Source organism: Zeus faber (genome assembly GCF_960531495.2).
Source record: "Zeus faber genome assembly, chromosome: 2".
NCBI classification, from domain to species: Eukaryota; Metazoa; Chordata; class Actinopteri; order Zeiformes; family Zeidae; genus Zeus; species Zeus faber.
Window position 1 is genome coordinate 52531131 of NC_137189.1, and position 22446 is coordinate 52553576.

General features: G+C 47.1%; 2 protein-coding genes across 3 annotated transcripts in view; one reads left to right on the forward strand and one right to left on the reverse strand.

Moving 5' to 3' along the window:
- Window positions 1-9607, reverse strand: part of elp3 (elongator acetyltransferase complex subunit 3) — a 37560-nt gene extending 27953 nt beyond the window's left edge. Inside the window, exons 1-6 of one of the 2 annotated variants that reach the window (XM_079996580.1) lie at window positions 9433-9607; window positions 8066-8165; window positions 7209-7347; window positions 561-631; window positions 360-423; window positions 180-248 (exon numbers count right to left, since the gene is read on the reverse strand). In XM_079996580.1, the coding sequence (XP_079852706.1) occupies window positions 180-248; window positions 360-423; window positions 561-631; window positions 7209-7347; window positions 8066-8165; window positions 9433-9454 (465 nt within the window). In that variant the 5' untranslated portion in view covers window positions 9455-9607. Of the gene's footprint in view, window positions 1-179; window positions 249-359; window positions 424-560; window positions 632-7208; window positions 7348-8065; window positions 8166-9403 lie in introns of both variants that reach the window. The other variant, XM_079996581.1, reaches the window with a different exon arrangement.
- A 1045-nt stretch (window positions 9608-10652) lies between these two features.
- The window catches only part of LOC307248080 (kinesin-like protein KIF13B), a 67488-nt gene continuing 55694 nt past the window's right edge, over window positions 10653-22446 (forward strand). The window contains exons 1-2 of the mRNA XM_080024292.1: window positions 10653-10703; window positions 17455-17548. Of these exons, the coding sequence (XP_079880418.1) occupies window positions 17487-17548 (62 nt within the window). The 5' untranslated portion in view covers window positions 10653-10703; window positions 17455-17486. The remainder of the gene's footprint in view (window positions 10704-17454; window positions 17549-22446) is intronic.

Sequence of the window (22446 nt, forward strand, 5' to 3'; positions counted from 1 at the left end):
CCAGATTAACTAGTGGTTACTAAACAGATTAACTAGTGGTTACTAAACAGGTTAACTAGTGTTTACTAAACCGCTTGAGCAGGTAAAATAGTGGTTACTAAACAGTTTAACCAGGTTAACTAGTGGTTACTAAACAGTTAACTAGTGGTTAGTAAACAGGTGAACTAGTAGCTGTGGACCTGCTCCACACGGTGCCTGGTCTGCAGGAAGGGGTCGTAACGTGCACGGATCGCCCTCATGGATGTGGGCTGCAGGAGAGGCAGAGATACACTGTAGGATATCTATACACATATATATATATATATATATACACACACACACACAAAATATAGTATAAAGTACACAATGTTCTTCCTGACCTCATAACCTGTGTAGGACTGGGTGGAGTATTCAAAGTCAGAGTCTGGGCCTCCAGGACAGTACCTGCACAGGACAGTTTGGTGGTAATATTATATATTATTAAGAGAGCGTCACACACTTCTTTTTATATAATATCAGTTTTTTCTCGTGGTAATTTGTGTTAATGCTGTGATGGAGGAGATTTTGTTGCTTCCACTCACACACAGATGTTCCCGGTGAAGCTGATGTGAGGACAGCGGTGAGGCTTGCACATCACGGCCACAACAGCAATCTGGAAAACACCAAACACAGAGAGGTTATCCTGCTGGAGGGGTGTTCACAGCATGCTGCGTGTGTGTTTTTACAGCACGCTGTGTGTGTTTTCACAGCACGCTGTGTGTGTTTTTATAGCACGCTGCGTGTGTGTGTATTCACAGCACGCTGCCTGTGTTTTTACAGCACGCTGTGTGTGTTTTTATCAGCACGCTGCGTGTGTGTGTATTCACAGCACGCTGTGTGTGTTTTTATCAGCACGCTGCGTGTGTGTGTATTCACAGCACGCTGCGTGTGTTTCAACAGCACGCTGTGTGTGTTTTTATCAGCACGCTGCGTGTGTGTGTATTCACAGCACGCTGTGTGTGTTTTTATAGCACGCTGCGTGTGTGTGTATTCACAGCACGCTGTGTGTGTTTTTATAGCACGCTGCGTGTGTGTGTATTCACAGCACGCTGCCTGTGTTTTTACAGCACGCTGTGTGTGTTTTTATCAGCACGCTGCGTGTGTGTGTATTCACAGCACGCTGCGTGTGTTTCAACAGCACGCTGTGTGTGTTTTTACAGCACGCTGCGTGTGTTTTTATAGCATGCTGCGTGTTTTTACAGAACACGGCGTGTTTTTACAGCAAGCTGCATGTTTTTATCAGCACGCTGCGTGTGTGTGTATTCACAGCAAGCTGCGTGTGTGTTATAACAGCACGCTGCGTGTGTGTGTATTCACAGCACGCTGCGTGTGTTTTTACAGCACGCTGCGTGTGTGTTTTTATAGCATACTGTGTGTGTTTTTACAGCACGCTGTGTGTGTTTTTACAGCATGGTGCGTGTGTTTTTACAGCACGTTGCGTGTTTTTACAGCATGCTGTGTGTGTGTGTGTGTGTTCACAGCACGCTGCGTGTGTGTTCACAGCAAGCTGCATGTGTGTTCACAGCATGTTGCGCATGTTTTTACAGCACGCTGCGTGTGTGGTTTTACAGCAAGCTGCGTGTGTGGTTTTACAGCACACTGCGTGTGTCTTTTTGCAGCACGCTGGGTGTGTGTTTTTATAGCACACTGTGTGTTTTTACAGCACGTTGCGTGTTTTTACAGAACGCTGCGTGTGCTTTTACAGCACGCTGCGTGTGTTTTTACAGCACGCTGCGTGTGTTTTTACAGCACGCTGCGTATGTGTGTTTTTATAGCACGCTGTGTGTGTTTTTACAGAATGCTGCGTGTGTGTTTTTACAGCACGCTGCGTGTGTTTTTACAGCATGGTGCGTGTTTTTACAGCACGTTGCGTGTTTTTACAGCATGCTGTGTGTGTGTGTGTGTGTTCACAGCACGCTGCGTGTGTGTTCACAGCACGTTGCGCGTGTTTTTACAGCACGCTGCGTGTGTGGTTTTACAGGACGCTGCGTGTGTGGTTTTACAGCACGCTGCGTGTGTGGTTTTACAGCACGCTGCGTGTGTCTTTTTGCAGCACGCTGGGTGTGTGTTTTTATAGCACGCTGTGTGTGTTTTTACAGCACGTTGCGTGTTTTTACAGCACGCTGCGTGTGTTTTAACAGCACGCTGCGTGGGTTTTTACAGCACGCTGCGTGTGTTTTTACAGAATGCTGCATGTGTTTTTACAGCAAGCGGCGTGTTTGTAGCGCGCTGCGTGTGTGTGTATTCACAGCACGCTGCGTGTGTTTTTACAGCACACTGCGTGTGTGTGTTCACAGCACGCTGCGTGTGTGTTCACAGCACGCTGTGTGTGTGTGTTCACAGCATGTTCCGTGTGTGTTTTTACAGCACGCTGCGTGTGTGTTCACAGCACGCTGCGTGTGTGTTTTTACAGCACGCTGTGTTTTTATAGATCGCTGCGTGTGTGTGTATTCACAGCACGCTACGTGTGTTTTTACAGCACGCTACGTGTGTTTTTACAGCATGGTGCGTGTGTTTTTACAGCACACTGCGTGTTTATACAGCACGCTGCGTGTGTGGTTTTACAGCACGCTGCGTGTGTGGTTTTACAGCACGCTGCGTGTGTGGTTTTACAGCACGCTGCGTGTTTTTTTGCAGCACGCTGGGTGTGTCTTTTGCAGCATGCTGGATGTGTGTTTTTGCAGCACATTGCGTGTGTTTTTACAGAACGCTGCGTGTGTGTTTTTACAGCACGCTGCGTGTGTTTTCACAGCAAGCTGCGTGTGTTTTCACAGCAAGCTGCGTGTGTTTTATCAGCACGCTGCGTGTGTTTTTTTACAGAACGCTGCATGTGTTTTTACAGCAAGCTGCTGCGTGTGTGTGTATTCACAGCACGCTGCGTGTGTGTGTATTCACAGCACGCTGCGTGTGTTTTTACAGCATGCTGCCTGTGTTTTTACAGCAAGCTGTGTGTTCTTACAGCACGCTCCGTGTGTGTGTATTCACAGCACGCTGTGTGTGTTTTTACAGCACGCTGCGTGTTTTACAGCACACTGCGTGTGTCTTTTTGCAGCACGCTGGGTGTGTGTTTTTATAGCACGCTGTGTGTTTTTACAGCACGTTGCGTGTTTTTACAGAACGCTGCGTGTGTTTTTACAGCACGCTGCGTGTGTTTTTACAGCACGCTGCGTGTGTGTTTTTATAGCACGCTGTGTGTGTTTTTACAGCACGTTGCGTGTTTTTACAGAACGCTGCGTGTGTGTTTTTATAGCATACTGTGTGTGTGTGTTCACAGCACGCTGCGTGTTTGTTCACAGCACGTTGCGCGTGTTTTTACAGCACGCTGCGTGTGTGGTTTTACAGGACGCTGCGTGTGTGGTTTTACAGCACGCTGCGTGTGTGGTTTTACAGCACGCTGCGTGTGTGGTTTTATAGCACACTGCGTGTGTCTTTTTGCAGCACGCTGGGTGTGTGTTTTTATAGCACGCTGTGTGTTTTTACAGCACGTTGCGTGTTTTTACAGAACGATGCGTGTTTTTACAGCACGCTGCGTGTGTTTTAACAGCAGCTGCGTGTGTTTTTACAGAACGCTGCATGTGTTTTTACAGCAAGCTGCGTGTTTTTCAGCGCGCTGCGTGTGTGTATTCAAAGCACGCTGCGTGTGTTTTTACAGCACACTGCGTGTGTGTTCACAGCACGCTGCGTGTGTGTTCACAGCACGCTGTGTGTGTGTTCACAGCATGTTCCGTGTGTTTTTACAGCACGCTGCGTGTGTGTTCACAGCACGCTGCGTGTGTGTTCACAGCACGCTGCGTGTGTGTTCACAGCACGCTGCGTGTGTGTTCACAGCACGCTGCGTGTGTGTTTTTACAGCACGCTGTGTTTTTATAGATCGCTGCGTGTGTGTGTATTCACAGCACGCTACGTGTGTTTTTACAGCACGCTGCGTGTGTTTTTATAGCATGCTGCGTGTTTTTACAGCACGCTGCGTGTGTTTTTATAGCATGCTGCGTGTTTTTACAGCACGCTGCGTGTGTTTTTATAGCATGCTGCGTGTTTTTACAGAACACGGCGTGTTTTTACAGCAAGCTGCGTGTTTTTATCAGCACGCTGTGTTTTTATAGATCGCTGAGTGTGTGTGTATTCACAGCACGCTGCGTGTGTGTTTTTACAGCACGCTGCGTGTGTGTTTTTATAGCTTACTGCATGTGTTTTAACAGCACGCTGCGTGTGTTTTTACAGCATGGTGCGTGTGTTTTTACAGCACACTGCGTGTTTTTACAGCACGCTGCGTGTTTGGTTTTACAGGACGCTGCTTGTGTGGTTTTACAGGACGCTGCGTGTGTGGTTTTACAGCACGCTGCGTGTGTGGTTTTACAGCACGCTGCGTGTGTGGTTTTACAGCACGCTGGGTGTGTCTTTTTGCAGCACGCTGGGCGTGTGTTTTTACAGAACGCTGCGTGTGTTTTTACAGCACGCTGCGTGTGTTTTTACAGCACGCTGCGTGTGTGTGTATTCACAGCACGCTGCGTGTGTGTGTATTCACAGCACGCTGCGTGTGTGTTTTTACAGCACGCTGCGTGTTTTTACAGCATGCTGCCTGTGTTTTTACAGCAAGCTGTGTGTTCTTACAGCACGCTCCGTGTGTGTGTATTCACAGCACGCTGTGTGTGTTTTTACAGCACGCTGCGTGTTTTACAGCACACTGCGTGTGTGTGTTCACAGCACGCTGCGTGTGTGTTTTTACAGCACGCTGCGTGTTTTTACAGCATGCTGCCTGTGTTTTTACAGCAAGCTGTGTGTTCTTACAGCACGCTCCGTGTGTGTGTATTCACAGCACGCTGTGTGTGTTTTTACAGCACGCTGCGTGTTTTACAGCACACTGCGTGTGTGTGTTCACAGCGCGCTGCGTGTGCGTTCACAGCACGCTGTGTGTGTGTGTTCACAGCATGTTCCGTGTGTGTTTTTACAGCACGCTGCGTGTGTGGTTTTACAGAACGCTGCGTGTGTCTTTTTGCAGCACGCTGGGTGTGTGTTTTATCAGCACACTGCGTGTCTGTGTGTTCACAGCACGCTGTGTGTGTTCTTTTTTTATTTTTATTTTTTTTCAACCTGTGCTGGGACACAATACAACACAGAATATTTGTATGCCATTTGCATTCAGGACAGAGTTAGTCTGCAAGAGGAGTTCAAGTTCTCAACCTGCATTGCAACTCTTTATTAATTCTAAAATCATCAAGAACTGCTGCAATAACTCTGTCTTGTGGATGACCTGTAGAATGACAAGAGCACAGCTTTTGGTTGTGGAGAGCCATCACCAACCCCCCTCTTTGGAAAACTATTTATCATGTTTGGATCTATAAACAACTGATCACTACTCCAAGAGGGGGAGAATCACCACGGTGAGACAAATAAACATAGAAACAAACAACATTAACACAAAAACATGAACATTGGATGACAACATGTATTGAAAAACTGAATTAGGTCCAGGAAAACTGGAACTACAACTGGTCCTGTGGCCTTTTCCTGTCAAAGTTATGGCAGTAAATAAGGGAGGAAAGGAGAGGAAAGCACCCCCAGTTGCTGGGGTGCACTCCAAGCAGGGGTGCGTGTGTGCACGTGTGTGTGTGTGTGTGTGTGTGTGTGTGTGTGTGTAAGATGTCCAGTGGTGAGTGTACATGACTTATCCCCATTGGTACTGGTGTAGAAGGTCGTATTATGTTGCGGCGCCTCCCAGCAGCGGAAGGGGCCCCGAAGCCCCCCGAACTCCACAGCCCCGCGGACAACCCCCGGCTGCAGGAGATCCCCGGGAACCCTGCCCTGCGGCCCCGGAAGACCCCCGGGCCCCCAGAGAAGCCAGAGGGCCGTGGAGCAACTCCTGCGCCCAGCCCGAGGAGCATGACCAAATCCCAGGGAGCACGAGGAGGCCCCGCACCCCAGGGCGCACAAATACAACCAACCCCTGGGCACAGGCACAAGACGCAGCCGCCGGCACAGAACCCGGGCCCCGGGCGCAAGGCACGGACCGTGGGCCCGGATCACAGCCCCGCGGTGACAGACCGACACCCCGCCCGAGCCGCCCGAGCCGCCCGAGCCGCCCGCCCCATGGGCAGGCCGGCAAGACCCCCACGCCCACCCACACCCCGCACAAGGCAAGGGGGGGGGGGGCCTGCCCCGTGTGAGTGCCAAGTGACCATACACGCCCAAGCCGTCAGGACTCCAGCCAGGCCGGGAGGAGGGGCCCACCCGACCGCCCCCCGGCCGACCACGCCCCCACACCGACCCGCCAGCAACCGGCCACCCCGGAAAACCCCAGTGCTCAATGTGTGCTGTTGGTAACTGCAGTTAAAATTGCGGGTCTGGGGGTGCGGGTCCTTCAGGCAAGTCAACCCAAATCACTCTCGAACCCAAATCACTCTGCGTGTGTGTGTTCACAGCATGTTGCGTGTGTGTTTTACAGCATGCTGCTTGTGTGTTTTTACAGCACACTGCCTGTGTGTTCACAGCACGCTGTGTGTTTTTACAGCACGCTGCATGTTTTTACAGCACGCTGCGTGTTTTTACAGCACGCTGCGTGTTTTTACAGCACGCTGCGTGTGTGTGTGTTCTCGGCACGCTGCGTGTTTTTACAGCACGCTGTGTGTGTTATTGCAGCACGCTGGGTGTGTGTTTTTACAGCACGCTGCGTGTGTGTGTTCATAGCACGCTGTGTGTTTTTATAGCACGCTGTGTGTCTTTTTGAAGCACGCTGTGTGTGTTTACCGCACACTGTGTTTTTACAGCACTCTGCGTGTGTGTACACACTGTGTTTTTGTTAATACGCTGTGTGTGTGTGTGTGTGTGTGTGTGTGTGTGTTTGTTCACAGAACGCTGAGTGTGTGTTCACACGCTGTGTTTGTGTTCAAACACTGCGTTTGTGTTCATACACTGTGTGTGTGTTCAGGTGAGTGACACAACAAACATGGATCCAATCAAGCCGAAAATTAATATGTGGATCAATATGTTGCTGCAGCTCAGAATTAGATGAGAAACACTGGATCTGATCACATTCTGACCCCCCACTCCGGAACATTGACCCCATCAGGCCCTCGATGCCAACCCCAGACCCCCCAGCGCTGACCCCACCAGGCCCCTGATGCCAACCCCAGACCCCCCAGCACTGACCCCACGAGGCCCCCGATGCCGACCTCAGACCCCCTAGCACTGACCCCGCTTGCGGTCCGGACTGGCTTGGCCTTCAGCTTGGGGAGGAGAGCCCGGCGATGCTGAGGAGGAACAGCAGCAATGATGTCGACGAGACGCGGCTGAACAGAGAGACCGTACTGTGCCGAGGTCCTGGTCTTCACCCTGGACACAAAAATACTCCATATATACACACAATATGTATATATACACACACACACACACACACACACACACACACAGTATATATACACAATATGTATCTATATACACACAGTATGAATGAATGAATAAATGAATGAATATGTACACACACACACACACACACACACACACACACACACACACACACACAATATATATATATATATATATATATACACTGTATGTAAACTATTTGAAAGACTGCTGCGACTTTTCCACATTTAACATCCAAAAATAAATTTTAATTAAATTTGTTGCAGAGAGAAGATTATTTGTTGCTTCCTGTTTGTGGAATTGAAAGTGTATTTTTAGACGTATTACTGGAAGCCATGAAAATCTCTTATTTTATTGTTTTAAATATTTACAGTTGTTTGTGTGAGATGCAGAATATGCGACTCTCTCTTTATGGGTCGTATTTTCTTTTTTTATAACCATCACGGCCAATTCTCCAATTCACAAATAGTAAAACTGAAACACACAGACTGTGCAAAATCGACTCAATGTGCTTTTCCCTGTTTCTTAATTTGTGATGAATCTGCAGCAGCTTAGTGAGGAATGATCAAACATCCCATAATAAACTGGAGCATCCTGTATTAATACTGACTTGTTGAGGATGATGTCCTTGCCCTCCTGCTGAGCTCAGTGAGGAATTATCAAACATCCCATAATAAATACTGACTTGTTGAGGTTGATGTCCCTGCCCTCCTGCTGAGCCTCCACCAGCTGCTGGATCACGTCAGCGATGGTCATCATCATCAGCTCCGCCCGACTCCGCTCACCTGCGGACCCCACAGTTAGACCTGCGACCTGCTCCAGAACCAGACCCAGACCCAGAACCTGCTATACAACCAGAACCAGAACTTGGTCCAGAACCAGAGCCAGAACCTGCTGTAGAACCAGAGCCAGAACCTGCTATAGAACCAGACCCAAAACCTGATCTAGAACCAGAACCTGCTATAGAAGTAAAAATGTGGTCAGGATCCACACCCAGAACCTTGTCTAGAACCAGAACCAGAACCCCCCAGGGATTTACTCAAAGTCTTCATTTAACTATGCATCCAAACCAAAGATGGGGTGGGATCACACTTTATTAACTTATTAAATGTAGGTGTTACAGCAGAAAAAACAGAGCAGGTTAATAAAGAATAAATATAATATATATATAATATGTATCATATAATATATAAACATAATATATAAACATAATATATATTATATTATATACAGTATATTATGTATATATTATGATGTAATATATATCATATAATATATGAATATAATATATTAATCTAATATAATCTAATATATATAAAAATAATATATATAATATAATATAATAATATAAATATAATATATATTATATACATTTAAATTAACACGGATGTCCACATCTATCTACACAAAGTTATTATGTAGTAGCACAAGTCCAACTAGTATCCCTGGTCTAACTACGTAGTAGCCCTGGTCTAACTAGTAACAATAGTCTAACTAGTAGCCCTGGTCTAACTAGTAGCAATAGTCTAACTAGTAGCACTATAAGCCCTAATACCCAGTGAGCCAAATATGGACAGTTATGTTGTCCATATTAATACTATACTATTATTAATACTATTTAATACTAAATAATACAATTTAATATTATATAATACTGAAATACTATAAATCTGTACTGTAGTACTATAATACTGTACAGTAGTACTATAATACTGTAATACTATAGTGCTGTAATACTATAATACTACTGGACTGGGACTGACATTAGCATAGTATTACAGTACTGCTGTACAGTATTGTAGTATTATAGTTTAATATAGTATAATATAGTACTAAATAGTATCATATAGTATTAAATTGTATCATATCCTATTAAATTGTATTTTATAGAATTGTATAATATTGTATCGTTTCGTATAGTATTAAACAGTATTATATAGTATTAAATAGTTCTAATATTATTTAATTGTATTATATACTGTTAAATATTGTTAAATAGTGTTAAAGTACTACTGAAACGTACTGGCAGCTTTCGGAAAAATAAACACTCACTCTTCTTCCTCGGCTTCCCCATGTTTGTCCAGTCGGGCTGAAATAAAACCTGCTTTACTGTCCAAATGTGTGAAATAAAACCTGTTTAACTGTCCAAATATGTGAAATAAAACCTGTTTTACTGTCCAAATGTGTGAAATAAAGTGAGAAAAACATCCACACCCGTCAACACCTCCACGCTGAATCGGAACACGGCATTTGCCGTGCGACACACACAACTGTCGTAAAAATACGTAAAGGCAAACGACCCCTGATAAATTGACATTTCTGTTCATAAAAACGGATATGACGAATATTCCAAACAGTTTGACTTTTATTCTCTATCATATTAAATATAATTTAACAGGTAAAGCAACATAAAGCATGAACTCCCTGGTTTGATCCGTTTGGCTGTGTTTGCGCAGCGCCGTAGATGTGCACAGCATGTGGATCGCCCAGCAGCAGCGATATGTCCATCCGGGTGCTGTGGAGATCAGTCTGGGATAATCCCTGCGGTCAGTTCCAGGAAGCAGCAGGTGAGTTTGGAAAAACAGGAATAATATGATTTAAAAGCATATTTCATATTTATCTGCACTTTAATTCATCTTCATAGTGAAGGAGCTTCATGAAAACAACTAAACAGTGTTTAATCCAAAGCAGCTGCTCCGTGCGGACGGAATCTACAGGGTGTGTTGTTTAACATGTCAAATAATATGTCTTATATAATGATTCATAATACAACATATAATATGTATTATAATGATCCATGATACAAGATATAATATCTATGATAATAATTCATAAAACAACATATAACCTGCTGGGTCGTGTTCACAAACAGCAAAACAGTGACAAAGTAAAAGTACTTCCTGTACTCAAGTACCTTGATCTGTACTGAACTAGTTTATTATTAATAAAATAATAGAAATATAAATAGAAAATATAAACCCGGCTTTTACTCAACTACATTTAAAGCAAATATCGGCTTTTTTTTCAAATTTTCTGAGGGATTTATAGAATATTATACAAAACACCACAATGCGGCTGAGACAAGGAACCAGATTGTGACTCTATTAGAAATACTCTGTTATACCACAAGTATATAAGTACTTTTACCAAGTACTTATATACTTTTACTTCAGTCAAAATGCCAACCACGTACTTCGGGTGTTGGTCTGTGTGTATTTAAAGTATTTTCTGTTCCAGCTCCAACCTCCCAACCATGGAGGAGAAACCACAGAACGACTCCAACGTGAAGGTAGCGGTGCGAGTCCGACCCCCCACCAGGAGAGGTGAGGAACTGTTCCTCTACTGTTCTCCTACTGTTCTCATACTGTTCTCCTACTGTTCTCATACTGTTCTCCTACTGTTCTCATACTGTTCTCCTACTTTTGTCCGACTGTTCTCCTACTGTTCCTCAGTTGTTCCCCTGCTGTTCCTCTGTTGTTCCTCTGTTATTCACTGTTGTTCCTCTACTGTTCCTCTGTTGTTCCCCTGTTGTTCCTCTGTTGTTCCTCTACTGTTCCTCTGTTGTTCCTCTACTGTTCCTCTGTTGTTCCTCTATTGTTCCTCTGTTGTTCCCCTGTTGTTCCTCTGTTGTTCCCCTGTTGTTCCTCTGTTGTTCCTCTACTGTTCCTCTGTTGTTCCTCTACTGTTCCTCTGTTGTTCCTCTATTGTTCCTCTGTTGTTCCTCGGCTGTTCCCCTGTTGTTCCTCTGCTGTTCCTCTGTTGTTCCTCTGTTGCTCCTCTGTTGTTCCTCTGTTGTTCCCCTGTTGTTCCTCTGTTGTTCCTCTGTTGTTCCTCTACTGTTCCTCTGTTATTCCTCTGTTGTTCCTCTGCTGTTCCTCTTTTGTTTCTCTGTTGTTCTTCTGTTGTTCCCCGACTGTTCCTCTGTTGTTCCTCTGTTGTTCCTCTGCTGTTCCTCTATTGTTCCTCTGTTGTTCCTTAGCTGTTCCTCTGTTGTTCCTCTAATGTTCCTCTGTTGTTCCCCGACTGTTCCTCTGTTGTTCCTCTGTTATTCCTCTGTTATTCCTCTGTTTTTCCTCTGCTGTTCCTCTGTTGTTCCTCTGATGTTCCTCTGTTGTTCCTCTGCTGTTCCTCTGTTGTTCCTCTGTTGTTCCTCTGTTGTTCCTCTACTGTTCTCCTACTGTTCTTCTGTTGTTCCTCTGTTATTCACTGTTGTTCCTCTACTGTTCCTCTGTTGTTCCCCTGTTGTTCCTCTGTTGTTCCTCTACTGTTCCTCTGTTGTTCCTCTACTGTTCCTCTGTTGTTCCTCTATTGTTCCTCTGTTGTTCCTCGGCTGTTCCCCTGTTGTTCCTCTGCTGTTCCTCTGTTGTTCCTCTGTTGCTCCTCTGTTGTTCCTCTGTTGTTCCCCTGTTGTTCCTCTGTTGTTCCTCTGTTGTTCCTCTACTGTTCCTCTGTTATTCCTCTGTTGTTCCTCTGCTGTTCCTCTTTTGTTTCTCTGTTGTTCTTCTGTTGTTCCCCGACTGTTCCTCTGTTGTTCCTCTGTTGTTCCTCTGCTGTTCCTCTATTGTTCCTCTGTTGTTCCTTAGCTGTTCCTCTGTTGTTCCTCTAATGTTCCTCTGTTGTTCCCCGACTGTTCCTCTGTTGTTCCTCTGTTATTCCTCTGTTATTCCTCTGTTTTTCCTCTGCTGTTCCTCTGTTGTTCCTCTGATGTTCCTCTGTTGTTCCTCTGCTGTTCCTCTGTTGTTCCTCTGTTGTTCCTCTGTTGTTCCTCTAGTGTTCTCCTACTGTTCTTCTGTTGTTCCTCTGTTGTTCCTCTGTTGTTCGTCTGCTGTTCCTCTGTTGTTCCTCTACCGTTCCTCCGTTGTTCCTTTGTTGTTCCTCAGCTGTTCCTCTGTTGTTCCTCTGTTGTTCCTCTGCTGTTCCTCTGTTGTTCCTCTGTTGTTCCTCTGCTGTTCCTCTGTTGTTCCTCTGCTGTTCCTCTGTTTTTCCTCTGCTGTTCCTCTGTTGTTCCTCAACTGTTCCTCAACTGTTCCTCTGTTGTTCCTCTGTTGCTCCTCTGTTGTTCCTCTGTTGTTCCCCTGTTGTTCCTCTGTTGTTCCTCTGTTGTTCCTCAGCTATTCCCCTGTTGTTCCTCTGTTGTTCCTCTGTTGTTCCTCTGTTGTTCCTCTGCTGTTCCTCTGTTGTTCCTCTGTTGTTCCTCTACTGTTCCTCTGTTGTTCCTCGGTTGTTCCTCTACTATTCCTCTGTTATTCCTCTGTTGTTTCTCTGCTGTTCCTCTTATGTTTCTCTGTTGTTCCTCTATTGTTCCTCTGCTGTTCCTCTGTTGTTCCTCCACTGTTGCATTGTTCTTCCTCTGTTGTTCCTCTGTTGTTCCTCTACTGCTCTCCTACTGTTCCTCTGTTGTTCCTCTGCTGTTCCTCTGTTGTTCCTCTGCTTTTCCTCTGCTGTTCCTCTGTTGTTCCTCTGCTGTTCCTCTGCTGTTCCTCTGTTGTTCCTCTGCTGTTCCTTTGTTGTTCCTCTGTTGTTCCTTGACTGTTCCTCTGTTGTTCCTCCGTTGTTCCGTTGCTGTTCCTCTGTTGTTCCTCTGCTGTTCCTCCGTTGTTCCTCTGTTGCTCCTCTGTTATTCCTCTGTTGTTCCTCTGATGTTCCTCTGCTGTTCCTCTGTTGTTCCTCTGCTGTTCCTCTGTTGTTCCTCTCTTGTTCGTCCGCTGTTCCTCTACCGTTCCTCTGTTGTTCCTCTACTGTTCCTCTGTTGTTCCTCTGTTGTTCCTCTGCTGTTCATTTGTTGTTCCTCTGTTCCTTGACTGTTCCTCTGTTGTTCCTCCGTTGTTCCTTTGCTGTTCCTCTGTTGTTCCTCTGCTGTTCCTCCGTTGTTCCTCTGTTGTTCCTCTGTCGTTCCTCTGTTGTTCCTCTGTTGTTCCTCTGCTGTTCCTCTGTTGTTCCTCCGATGTTCCTCTGTTGTTCCTCTGCTGTTCCTCGGTTGTTCATCTGCTGTTCCTCAACTGTTCCTCTGTTGTTCCTCTGCTGTTCCTCTATTGTTCCTCTATTGTTCCTCAGCTGTTCCTCTGCTGTTCCTCTAATGTTCCTCTGTTGTTCCCCGACTGTTCCTCTGTTGTTCCTCTAATGTTCCTCCGTTGTTCCCCGACTGTTCCTCTGTTGTTCCTCTGTTATTCCTCTGTTATTCCTCTGTTTTTCCTCTGCTGTTCCTCTGTTGTTCCTGTGATGTTCCTCTGTTGTTCCTCTGCTGTTCCTCTGTTGTTCCTCTGTTGTTCCTCTGTTTATCCTCTGTTGTTCCTCTACTGTTCTCCTACTGTTCTTCTGTTGTTCCTCTGTTGTTCCTCTGTTGTTCGTCTGCTGTTCCTCTGTTGTTCCTCTACCGTTCCTCCGTTGTTCCTTTGTTGTTCCTCTGCTGTTCCTCTGTTGTTCCTCTGTTGTTCCTCTGCTGTGCCTCTGTTGTTCCTCTGTTGTTCCTCTGCTGTTCCTCTGTTGTTCCTCTGCTGTTCCTCTGTTGTTCCTCAACTGTTCCTCAACTGTTCCTCTGTTGTTCCTCTGTTGCTCCTCTGTTGTTCCTCTGTTGTTCCCCTGTTGTTCCTCTGTTGTTCCTCTGTTGTTCCTCTGTTGTTCCTCAGCTGTTCCCCTGTTGTTCCTCTGTTGTTCCTCTGTTGTTCCTCTGTTGTTCCTCTGCTGTTCCTCTGTTGTTCCTCTGTTGTTCCTCTACTGTTCCTCTGTTGTTCCTCGGTTGTTCCTCTACTATTCCTCTGTTATTCCTCTGTTGTTCCTCTGCTGTTCCTCTTTTGTTTCTCTGTTGTTCTTCTGTTGTTCCCCGACTGTTCCTCTGTTGTTCCTCTGTTTTTCCTCTGTTATTCCTCTGTTTTTCCTCTGCTGTTCCTCTGTTGTTCCTCTGTTGTTCCTCTGCTGTTCCTCTGCTGTTCCTCTGTTGTTCCTCTGTTGTTCCTCTGCTGTTCCTCTGTTGTTCCTCTGCTGTGCCTCTGTTGTTCCTCAACTGTTCCTCAACTGTTCCTCTGTTGTTCCTCTGCTGTTCCTCTATTGTTCCTCTGTTGTTCCTCAGCTGTTCCTCTAATGTTCCTCTGTTGTTCTTCTGTTGTTCCCCGACTGTTCCTCTGTTGTTCCTCTGTTATTCCTCTGTTATTCCTCTGTTTTTCCTCTGCTGTTCCTCTGTTGTTCCTCTGATGTTCCTCTGCTGTTCCTCTGCTTTTCCTCTGTTGTTCCTATGTTGTTCCTCTGTTGTTCCTCTGCTGTTCCTCTGTGTTTCCTCTGTTGTTTCTTTGTTGTTCCTCTGTTGTTCCTCTACTGTTCTTCTACTGTTCTTCTGTTGTTCCTCTGCTGTTCCTCTGTTGTTCCTTTGTTGTTCCTCTGTTGTTCCTCTACTGTTCTTCTACTGTTCTTCTGTTGTTCCTCTGCTGTTCCTCTATTGTTCCTCTGTTGTTCCTCAGCTGTTCCTCTAATGTTCCTCTGCTGTTCCTCTGTTGTTCCTCTACCGTTCCTCTGTTGTTCCTTTGTTGTTCCTCTGCTGTTCCTTTGTTGTTCCTCTGCTGTTCCTCTGTTGTTCCTCTGTTGTTCCTCTGTTGTTCCTCTGCTGTTCCTCTGTTGTTCCTCTGTTCCCCTGTTGTTCCTCTGCTGTTCCTCTGTTGTTACTCTGTTGTTCCTCTACTGTTCCTCTGTAGTTCCTCTGCTGTTCCTCTTTTGTTTCTCTGTTGTTCCTCTGTTGTTCCTCTGCTGTTCCTCTGCTGTTCCTCTGTTGTTCCTCTGCTGTTCCTTTGTTGTTCCTTTGTTGTTCCTTGACTGTTCCTCTGCTGTTCCTTCGTTGTTCCTCTGTTGTTCCTCTGTTGTTCCTCTGCTGTTCCTCTGTTGTTCCTCTGTTCCCCTGTTGTTCCTCTGCTGTTCCTCTGTTGTTACTCTGTTGTTCCTCTACTGTTCCTCTGTTGTTCCTCTGTTGTTCCTCTGTTGTTCCTCTACTGTTCCTCTGTTATTCCTCTGTTGTTCCTCTGCTGTTCCTCTTTTGTTTCTCTGTTGTTCCTCTGTTGTTCCCCTGCTGTTCCTCTGTTGTTACTCTGTTGCTCCTCTGTTGTTCCTCTGTTGTTCCTCTGTTGTTCCTCTCTTGTTCTCCTTCTATTCCTCTGTTGTTCCTCAGTTGTCCCTCTACTGTTCCTCTGGTGTTCCTCCACTGTTCCATTGTTCTTCCTCTGTTGCTCCTCTGTTGTTCCTCTACTGTTCCTCTGTTGTTCCTCTGCTTTTCCTTTGCTGTTCCTCTGTTGTTCCTCTGTTGTTCCTCTGCTGTTCCTCTGCTGTTCCTCTGTTGTTCCTCTGCTGTTCCTTTGTTGTTCCTCTGTTGTTCCTTGACTGTTCCTCTGTTGTTCCTCCGTTGTTCCTTTGCTGTTCCTCTGTTGTTCCTCTGCTGTTCCTCCATTGTTCCTCTGTTATTCCTCTGTTGTTCCTCTGTTGTTCCTCTGCTGTTCCTCTGTTGTTCCTCTGCTGTTCCTCTGTTGTTCCTCTGCTGTTCCTCTGTTGTTCCTCAACTGTTCCTCTGTTGTTCCTCTGCTGTTCCTCTGTTGTTCCTCTGTTGTTCTTCTACTGTTCCTCTGCTGTTCCTCTGTTGTTCCTCTGTTGTTCCTCTGCTGTTCCTCTGTTGTTCCTCTGTTGTTGCTCGACTCTTCCTCCGTTGTTCCTCTGTTGTTCCTCTGCCGTTCCTCTGTTGTTCCTCTGCTGTTCCTCCGTTGTTCCTCTGTTGTTCCTCTGTTGTTCCTCTGTTGTTCCTCTGCTGTTCCTCTGTTGTTCCTCCGTTGTTCCTTTGTTGTTCCTCTGCTGTTCCTCTGTTGTTCCTCTACGGTTCTCCTATTGTTCTTCTGTTGTTCCATTGTTGTTCCTCTCTTGTTCATCTGCTGTTCCTCTGTTGTTCCTCTGTTGTTCCTCTACCGTTCCTCTGCTGTTCCTCTGCTGTTCCTCTGTTGTTCCTCTGTTGTTCCTCTGTTGTTCCTCTGTTATTTCTCTGCTGTTCCTCTGTTGTTCCTCTGCTGTTCCTCTCTTGTTCGTCTGCTGTTCCTCTACCGTTCCTCTGTTGTTCCTCTACCGTTCCTCTGTTGTTCCTCTGTTGTTCCTCTGCTGTTCCTTTGTTGTTCCTCTGTTCCTTGACTGTTCGTCTGTTGTTCCTCCGTTGTTCCTTTGCTGTTCCTCTGTTGTTCCTCTGCTGTTCCTCCGTTGTTCCTCTGTTGTTCCTCTGTTGTTCCTCTGTTGTTCCTCTGCTGTTCCTCTGTTGTTCTTCTGATGTTCCTCTGTTGTTCCTCTGCTGTTCCTCTGTTGTTCCTCTGCTGTTCCTCTGTTGTTCCTCAACTGTTCCTCAACTGTTCCTCTGTTGTTCCTCTGCTGTTCCTCTATTGTTCCTCTGTTGTTCCTCAGCTGTTCCTCTAATGTTCCTCTGTTGTTCTTCTGTTGTTCCCCGACTGTTCCCCTGTTGTTCCTCTGTTGTTCCTCTGTTGTTCCTCTGTTGTTCCTCTGCTGTTCCTCTGTTGTTCCTCTGTTGTTCCTCTACTGTTCCTCTGTTGTTCCTCTGTTGTTCCCCTACTGTTCCTCTGTTATTCCTCTGTTTTTTCTCTGCTGTTCCTCTTTTGTTTCTCTGTTGTTCTTCTGTTGTTCCCCGACTGTTCCTCTGTTGTTCCTCTGTTATTCCTCTGTTATTCCTCTGTTTTTCCTCTGCTGTTCCTCTGTTGTTCCTCTGATGTTCCTCTGTTGTTCCTCTGTTGTTCCTCTGCTGTTCCTCTACTGTTCTCCTACTGTTCTCCTCCTGTTCCTCTGTTGTTCCTCTGCTGTTCCTCTGTTGTTCCTCTGTTGTTCCTCTGTTGTTCTTCTGCTGTTCTGCATGTGCAAGGCTCTGTGTGCACACAGAAGAGTGAAAAGCTTTTCCAGGTCCTGATAAGTCAGGGAAAGTCAGGGAAAGTCATTCAGGGACGGTCCTGGAGTTTGGTGTATAAATGTTGTGTTAAAGCTCTGATCGTGGTCTTGAGCTCCGATGTTTTAGAGTATGTCAGGGTTTCTGTAGTGACATGGTGGTTGTGTTTTCAGAGAAGGAGCAGAAGAGCAGGAGTGTGGTGGAAATGGAGGGGAACCGTACCGTGCTGCGCCCTGCCACCGCAGGCCTCCACCAGGGGGAGCACAGGTGAGCAGCCGTCTTCTACTGCTTCAACGGATTTCTACTGGTTTCTACTGGTTTGTTGCAGTTCAACTGGTTCCAGCTGGTTTAAGCTGGTTTCAACTGGTTTCAAACGGTTTCAATTGGTTTCTACTGGTTTGTAGCAGTTCAACTGGTTTCAGCTGGTTTAAGTTGGCTTCAACTGGTTTCAAACGGTTTCAACTGGTTTCTACTGGTTTGTACCAGTTCAACTAGTTTCAGCTGGTTTAAGCTGGTTTCAGCTGGTTTCAAACGGTTTCAACTGGTTTCTACTGGTTTGTACCAGTTCAACTAGTTTCAGCTGGTTTAAGCTGGTTTCAGCTGGTTTCAAACGGTTTCAACTGGTTTCTACTGGTTTATTCTGGTTTCTACCAGTTCAACTGGTTTCAGCTGGTTTCTACTGGTTTCTACTGGTTACTACTGGTTTCTACAGGCTTTAACTGGTTTCATAGAATTACTTTTTATATACTTGCATTTCTGCCGTCTGCAGTTTCTTTACCGGCGGTGCTGAAGCTATGTTCACACTGCAGGCCAAAGGCTCCTAAATCCCATTGTTTTGCCTATATGCGACTCAGATGTGTTTTTTCATGACAGTGTGAACAAATCACATGGAATCTGTTCTTTTCGATTGGGATTTAGGATACTTTGACATGTGGTTTTAAATCATATGCAGGTCACATGGTTTCAATGCCACTTAAGTCCTAACTCTCAAATCGCAATTTATGCGACTTTTATGTCACTGTAGCACGACATTCGTCACTAATTCTGCTCTGGCAGGAGTAACTCTGTGAAAACAAACATGGAAGACAGCTGCGATGGAGGTGGTCGGTGCAGGGACAGGCTGGTGTGCCGCCGTGCTCGGTGGCCGTCCGTCTGGTTTTAGTTTGAAATACAGTGTCTTCTGTTGAGAACATCCCTGTTTTATAGTTTATCTAATGATGTGTAAGTATACGTTCCCTTAGTACTTATGGTCTAACAAATGATTGGCTGAAAGCGGTGCCGAATAAATATCTGGCATTTCATTGGTTAATTAAATGTAAGCAGGTTAGCCATGTGGCTGGTTGACGTCACGGCACAGACCCAGTCCACCTGTAGAGGGCGAGGTGTCGTGAGGGACGGGCATCCCCAATGTTTTATCAATCGCACTGGATCTGAAATAGTGTGTGTGTGTGTGTCTGTCTGTGTCTGTGTCTGTGTGTGGGGGGTGTGTGCGTGTGTGTGTGTGGTGTGTGTGTGTGTGGGGTGTGTGTATGTGTGTGTGTGTGTGTGTGGGGTGTGTGTGTGTGTGTGTGTGTGTGTGTGGGGTGTGTGTGTGTTTGTGTGTGGTGTGTGTGTGTGTGGTGATGTGTGTGTGTGGGGTGTGTATGTGTGTGTGTGTGTGTGTGGGGTGTGTGTGTGTGTGTGTGTGGTGTGTGTGTGTGTGGGGTGTGTGTATGTGTGTGTGTGTGTGTGTGTGGGGTGTGTGTGTGTGTGTGTGTGGTGTGTGTGTGTGTGGGGTGTGTGTATGTGTGTGTGTGGTGTGTGTGTGTGTGGGGTGTGTGTATGTGTGTGTGTGTGTGTGTGGGGTGTGTGTGCGTGTGTGTGTGTGGTGTGTGTGTGTGTGGGGTGTGTGTATGTGTGTGTGTGTGTGTGTGTGTGTGTGGTGTGTGTGTGTGTGGGGTGTGTGTATGTGTGTGTGTGTGTGTGGGGGGTGTGTGTGTGTGTGTGTGTGTGTGTGTGTGTGTGTGTGGGGTGTGTGTGTGTGTGTGTGTGGTGTGTGTGTGTGTGGGGTGTGTGTATGTGTGTGTGTGTGTGTGTGGGGTGTGTGTGTGTGTGTATGTGTGTGTGTGTGTGTGTGGGGTGTGTGTGTGTGTGTGTGTGGTGTGTGTGTGTGTGGGGTGTGTGTATGTGTGTGTGTGTGTGTGGGGTGTGTGTGTGTGTGTGTGTGTGTGTGTGTGGGGTGTGTGTGTGTTTGTGTGTGTGTGTGGTGATGTGTGTGTGTGTGTGTGGGGTGTGTGTGTGTTTGTGTGTGTGTGTGGTGATGTGTGTGTGTGTGTGTGGGGTGTGTGTGTGTTTGTGTGTGGTGTGTGTGTGTGTGTGGGGTGTGTGTGTGTGTGTGTGTGGTGATGTGTGTGTGTGTGTGTGGGGTGTGTGCGTGTGTGTGTGTGTGGTGTGTGTGTTTGGTGTGTGTGTGTGTGTGTGTGTGTGTGTGTGTGTGTGTGTGTGGTGTGTGCGTGTGCGTGTGTGTTTCCTCTCTCCACGCGTAATGGAGACGTATGAGAGAGGACGATTGTGGCGCTGCCCCCTGCGGTTGCCTGCGCCGGTGCTCTGGTTGAATTTTGCACATTTTAGTATTTGAACACCAAGTTTCTCTCCCACTCCTGCTCGCCGAACCTGAGACAGCTGACCATCCTATGCCGTCCATTTTATCTCCCCTAAGAATTTAGCACGTTCATCATTACAGTCGTTTATATCCCACCACAAGCAAACACCGACGCAGCTCTGTCGGTCCTGTACGATGTGTTGTGCGGATTTCAAAACAAACATCCCGACGCAGCTGTGGTGGTGACTGGGGACTTTAACAGGGCCAACCTTAAAAAAAGTTCTGCCTAATTTCCACCAACACATCACGTGTGCCACCAGGGGAGATAGAACTTTGGACCATTGTTACACACGGTACAAGAACGGATACAAGACCGTCTCCCTCCCTGCTTTTGGGAAATCTGACCACACCACAATCTCGCTGGTTCCCGTTTACAGGCCTCTGATCGCGCAAGCTGGTGGTGACGAGGGAAGTGAAGCAGTGGACGGACCAATCAGAGGCTGCGTTTTAGGACGCTCTGACTGACGTGGACTGGGTCATGTTCCAAACAAGTTCATGTGACGTCAGCGAGTTTACGGAGGTGGCAGTGAGTTTTGTGACTAAGCTAGCAGATAGCATCATTCCCACGGTGAAAGTTTGGATATTTCCAAACCAGAAACCATGGGTCGATAAATCCATCCGCTACGCTCTGAATGCTCGCGCAGCCGCTTACAACGACGGTCTTGTATCTCGAAATATGGACAATTAAAAAGCGGCATCGTACAATCTGCGGAGGGCGGTGAAGGATGCCAAACGGGCGTACAGAGAGACCGTGGAGCTACAGATGGAGCGGGGGGACACGAGACGCTTGTGGGAGGGGCTGCGGACGATCACTAACTACAAGAGCAGCCCCTCCCCAGCCACAAATGTGGACGCCTCCCTAGCCAACGAACTGAACTCCTTTTATGCGCGGTTTGAGTCTGGCAACAACACCGCTGGCTCGCCGACTAATTGGAGTTACACTGTTGGGGATGAGCGCGCACTCTCAGTGTCCGTGCACGAGGTCAGGAGGGCTCTGATTCGGGTGAACACCAGGAAAGCTGCGGGCCCAGATGGCATATCTGGGCGAGTACTGAAGACCTGTGCTAACCAGCTAGCTCCGGTGTTCACCACAATATTCAACATCTCCCTGGCTGAATCAGTGGTCCCGTCCTGCTTCAAGAGGTCCACCGTCGTTCCTGTCCCGAAGATCGCCTCTCCTGCCTGCCTGAATGACTACCGTCCAGTGGCCCTCACCTCAGTGGTCATGAAGTGTTTCGAGAGGTTGATTAAGGATTACATCTGCGCCTCCCTTCCCCGCACCTTGGACCTGTTGCAGTTCGCGTACCGGCAGAACAGATCCACGGATGACGCGGTTTCCCAGGTACTGCACACCACGCTCACGCATCTGGATGGCCAGAAGGGGGCCTATGTGAGAATGCTGTTCATCGATTACAGTTCAGCCTTCAACAGTATAGTCCCCACCAGAATGAATGTCAAGCTGAAGGATTCGGACTGAATGCTCCGCTGTGCGCCTGGATCCTGGATTTCCTCACAGCCTGCCCCCAGGTGGTCAGGGTGGGGAAGCACACGTCAAGCGTCCTCACCCAGAATACAGGATCCCCCCAGGGTTGCGTCCTCAGCCCCCTCCTGTACTCCCTGTACACACATGACTGTGTGGCCAGGTCCAGCTCCAACACCATCATCAAGTTTGCTGACGACACCGTTGTCGTGGGCCTGATCACCGACTGCGACGAGAAGGCCTACCGCGAGGAGGTGGCTGACCTGGTACTCTGGTGCCAGGACAACAGCCTCCACCTGAACATCAGCAAAACTAAGGAGCTGATTGTGGACTTTAGGCGAGGACCACAATCGAGGACGCATGTGCCCTTGGTGATTAACGGGATTTCTGTTGACAGGGTGAGCAGCTTCAAATACCTGGGAGTCCACATCACAGAGGACTTAACATGGACTGTACACACAGACACTCTGGTGAGGAAGGCGAGGCAGCGTCTTTACCACCTCAGGCAGCTGAGGAAATTCAGGGTCTCGGTGTGGATCCTCAAGTCCTTCTACTCTGGAGCAGTGAAGAGCATCCTGACAGGCAACATCACTGCCTGGTTTGGGAACTGTACTGCCCAGGACAGGCGGGCCCTGCAGAGGGTGGTGCGTTCAGCTGAACGTACCACTGGAACTACCCTCCCCCCTTGCAGGAGTTATACACCAGGAGGTGTAGCAGCAGAGCTGCAGCATCATGAAGGATACTCATCACCCCAACAACGGACTGTTCCAGCTGCTGCGGTCAGGCAAGCGCCTCCGCAGTCACACAGCGAGAACGGAGAGAATGAGACGGAGTTTCTTCCCTCAAGCCATCAGAACTGTCAACGCTGACCTCACCAGGGGTCCTCATTGAGCCATACACATAGGCTCCACTACCTACTGTACTATATGTAGCATACTGTACCGCATACTGTATCACTGTTCAGGGTTGTTCGTGATGCCGTATTGCTGCGCCGTACTGTTGTATACTGTGCTGTATTATCCCAAACACTACCTCACTTTATTC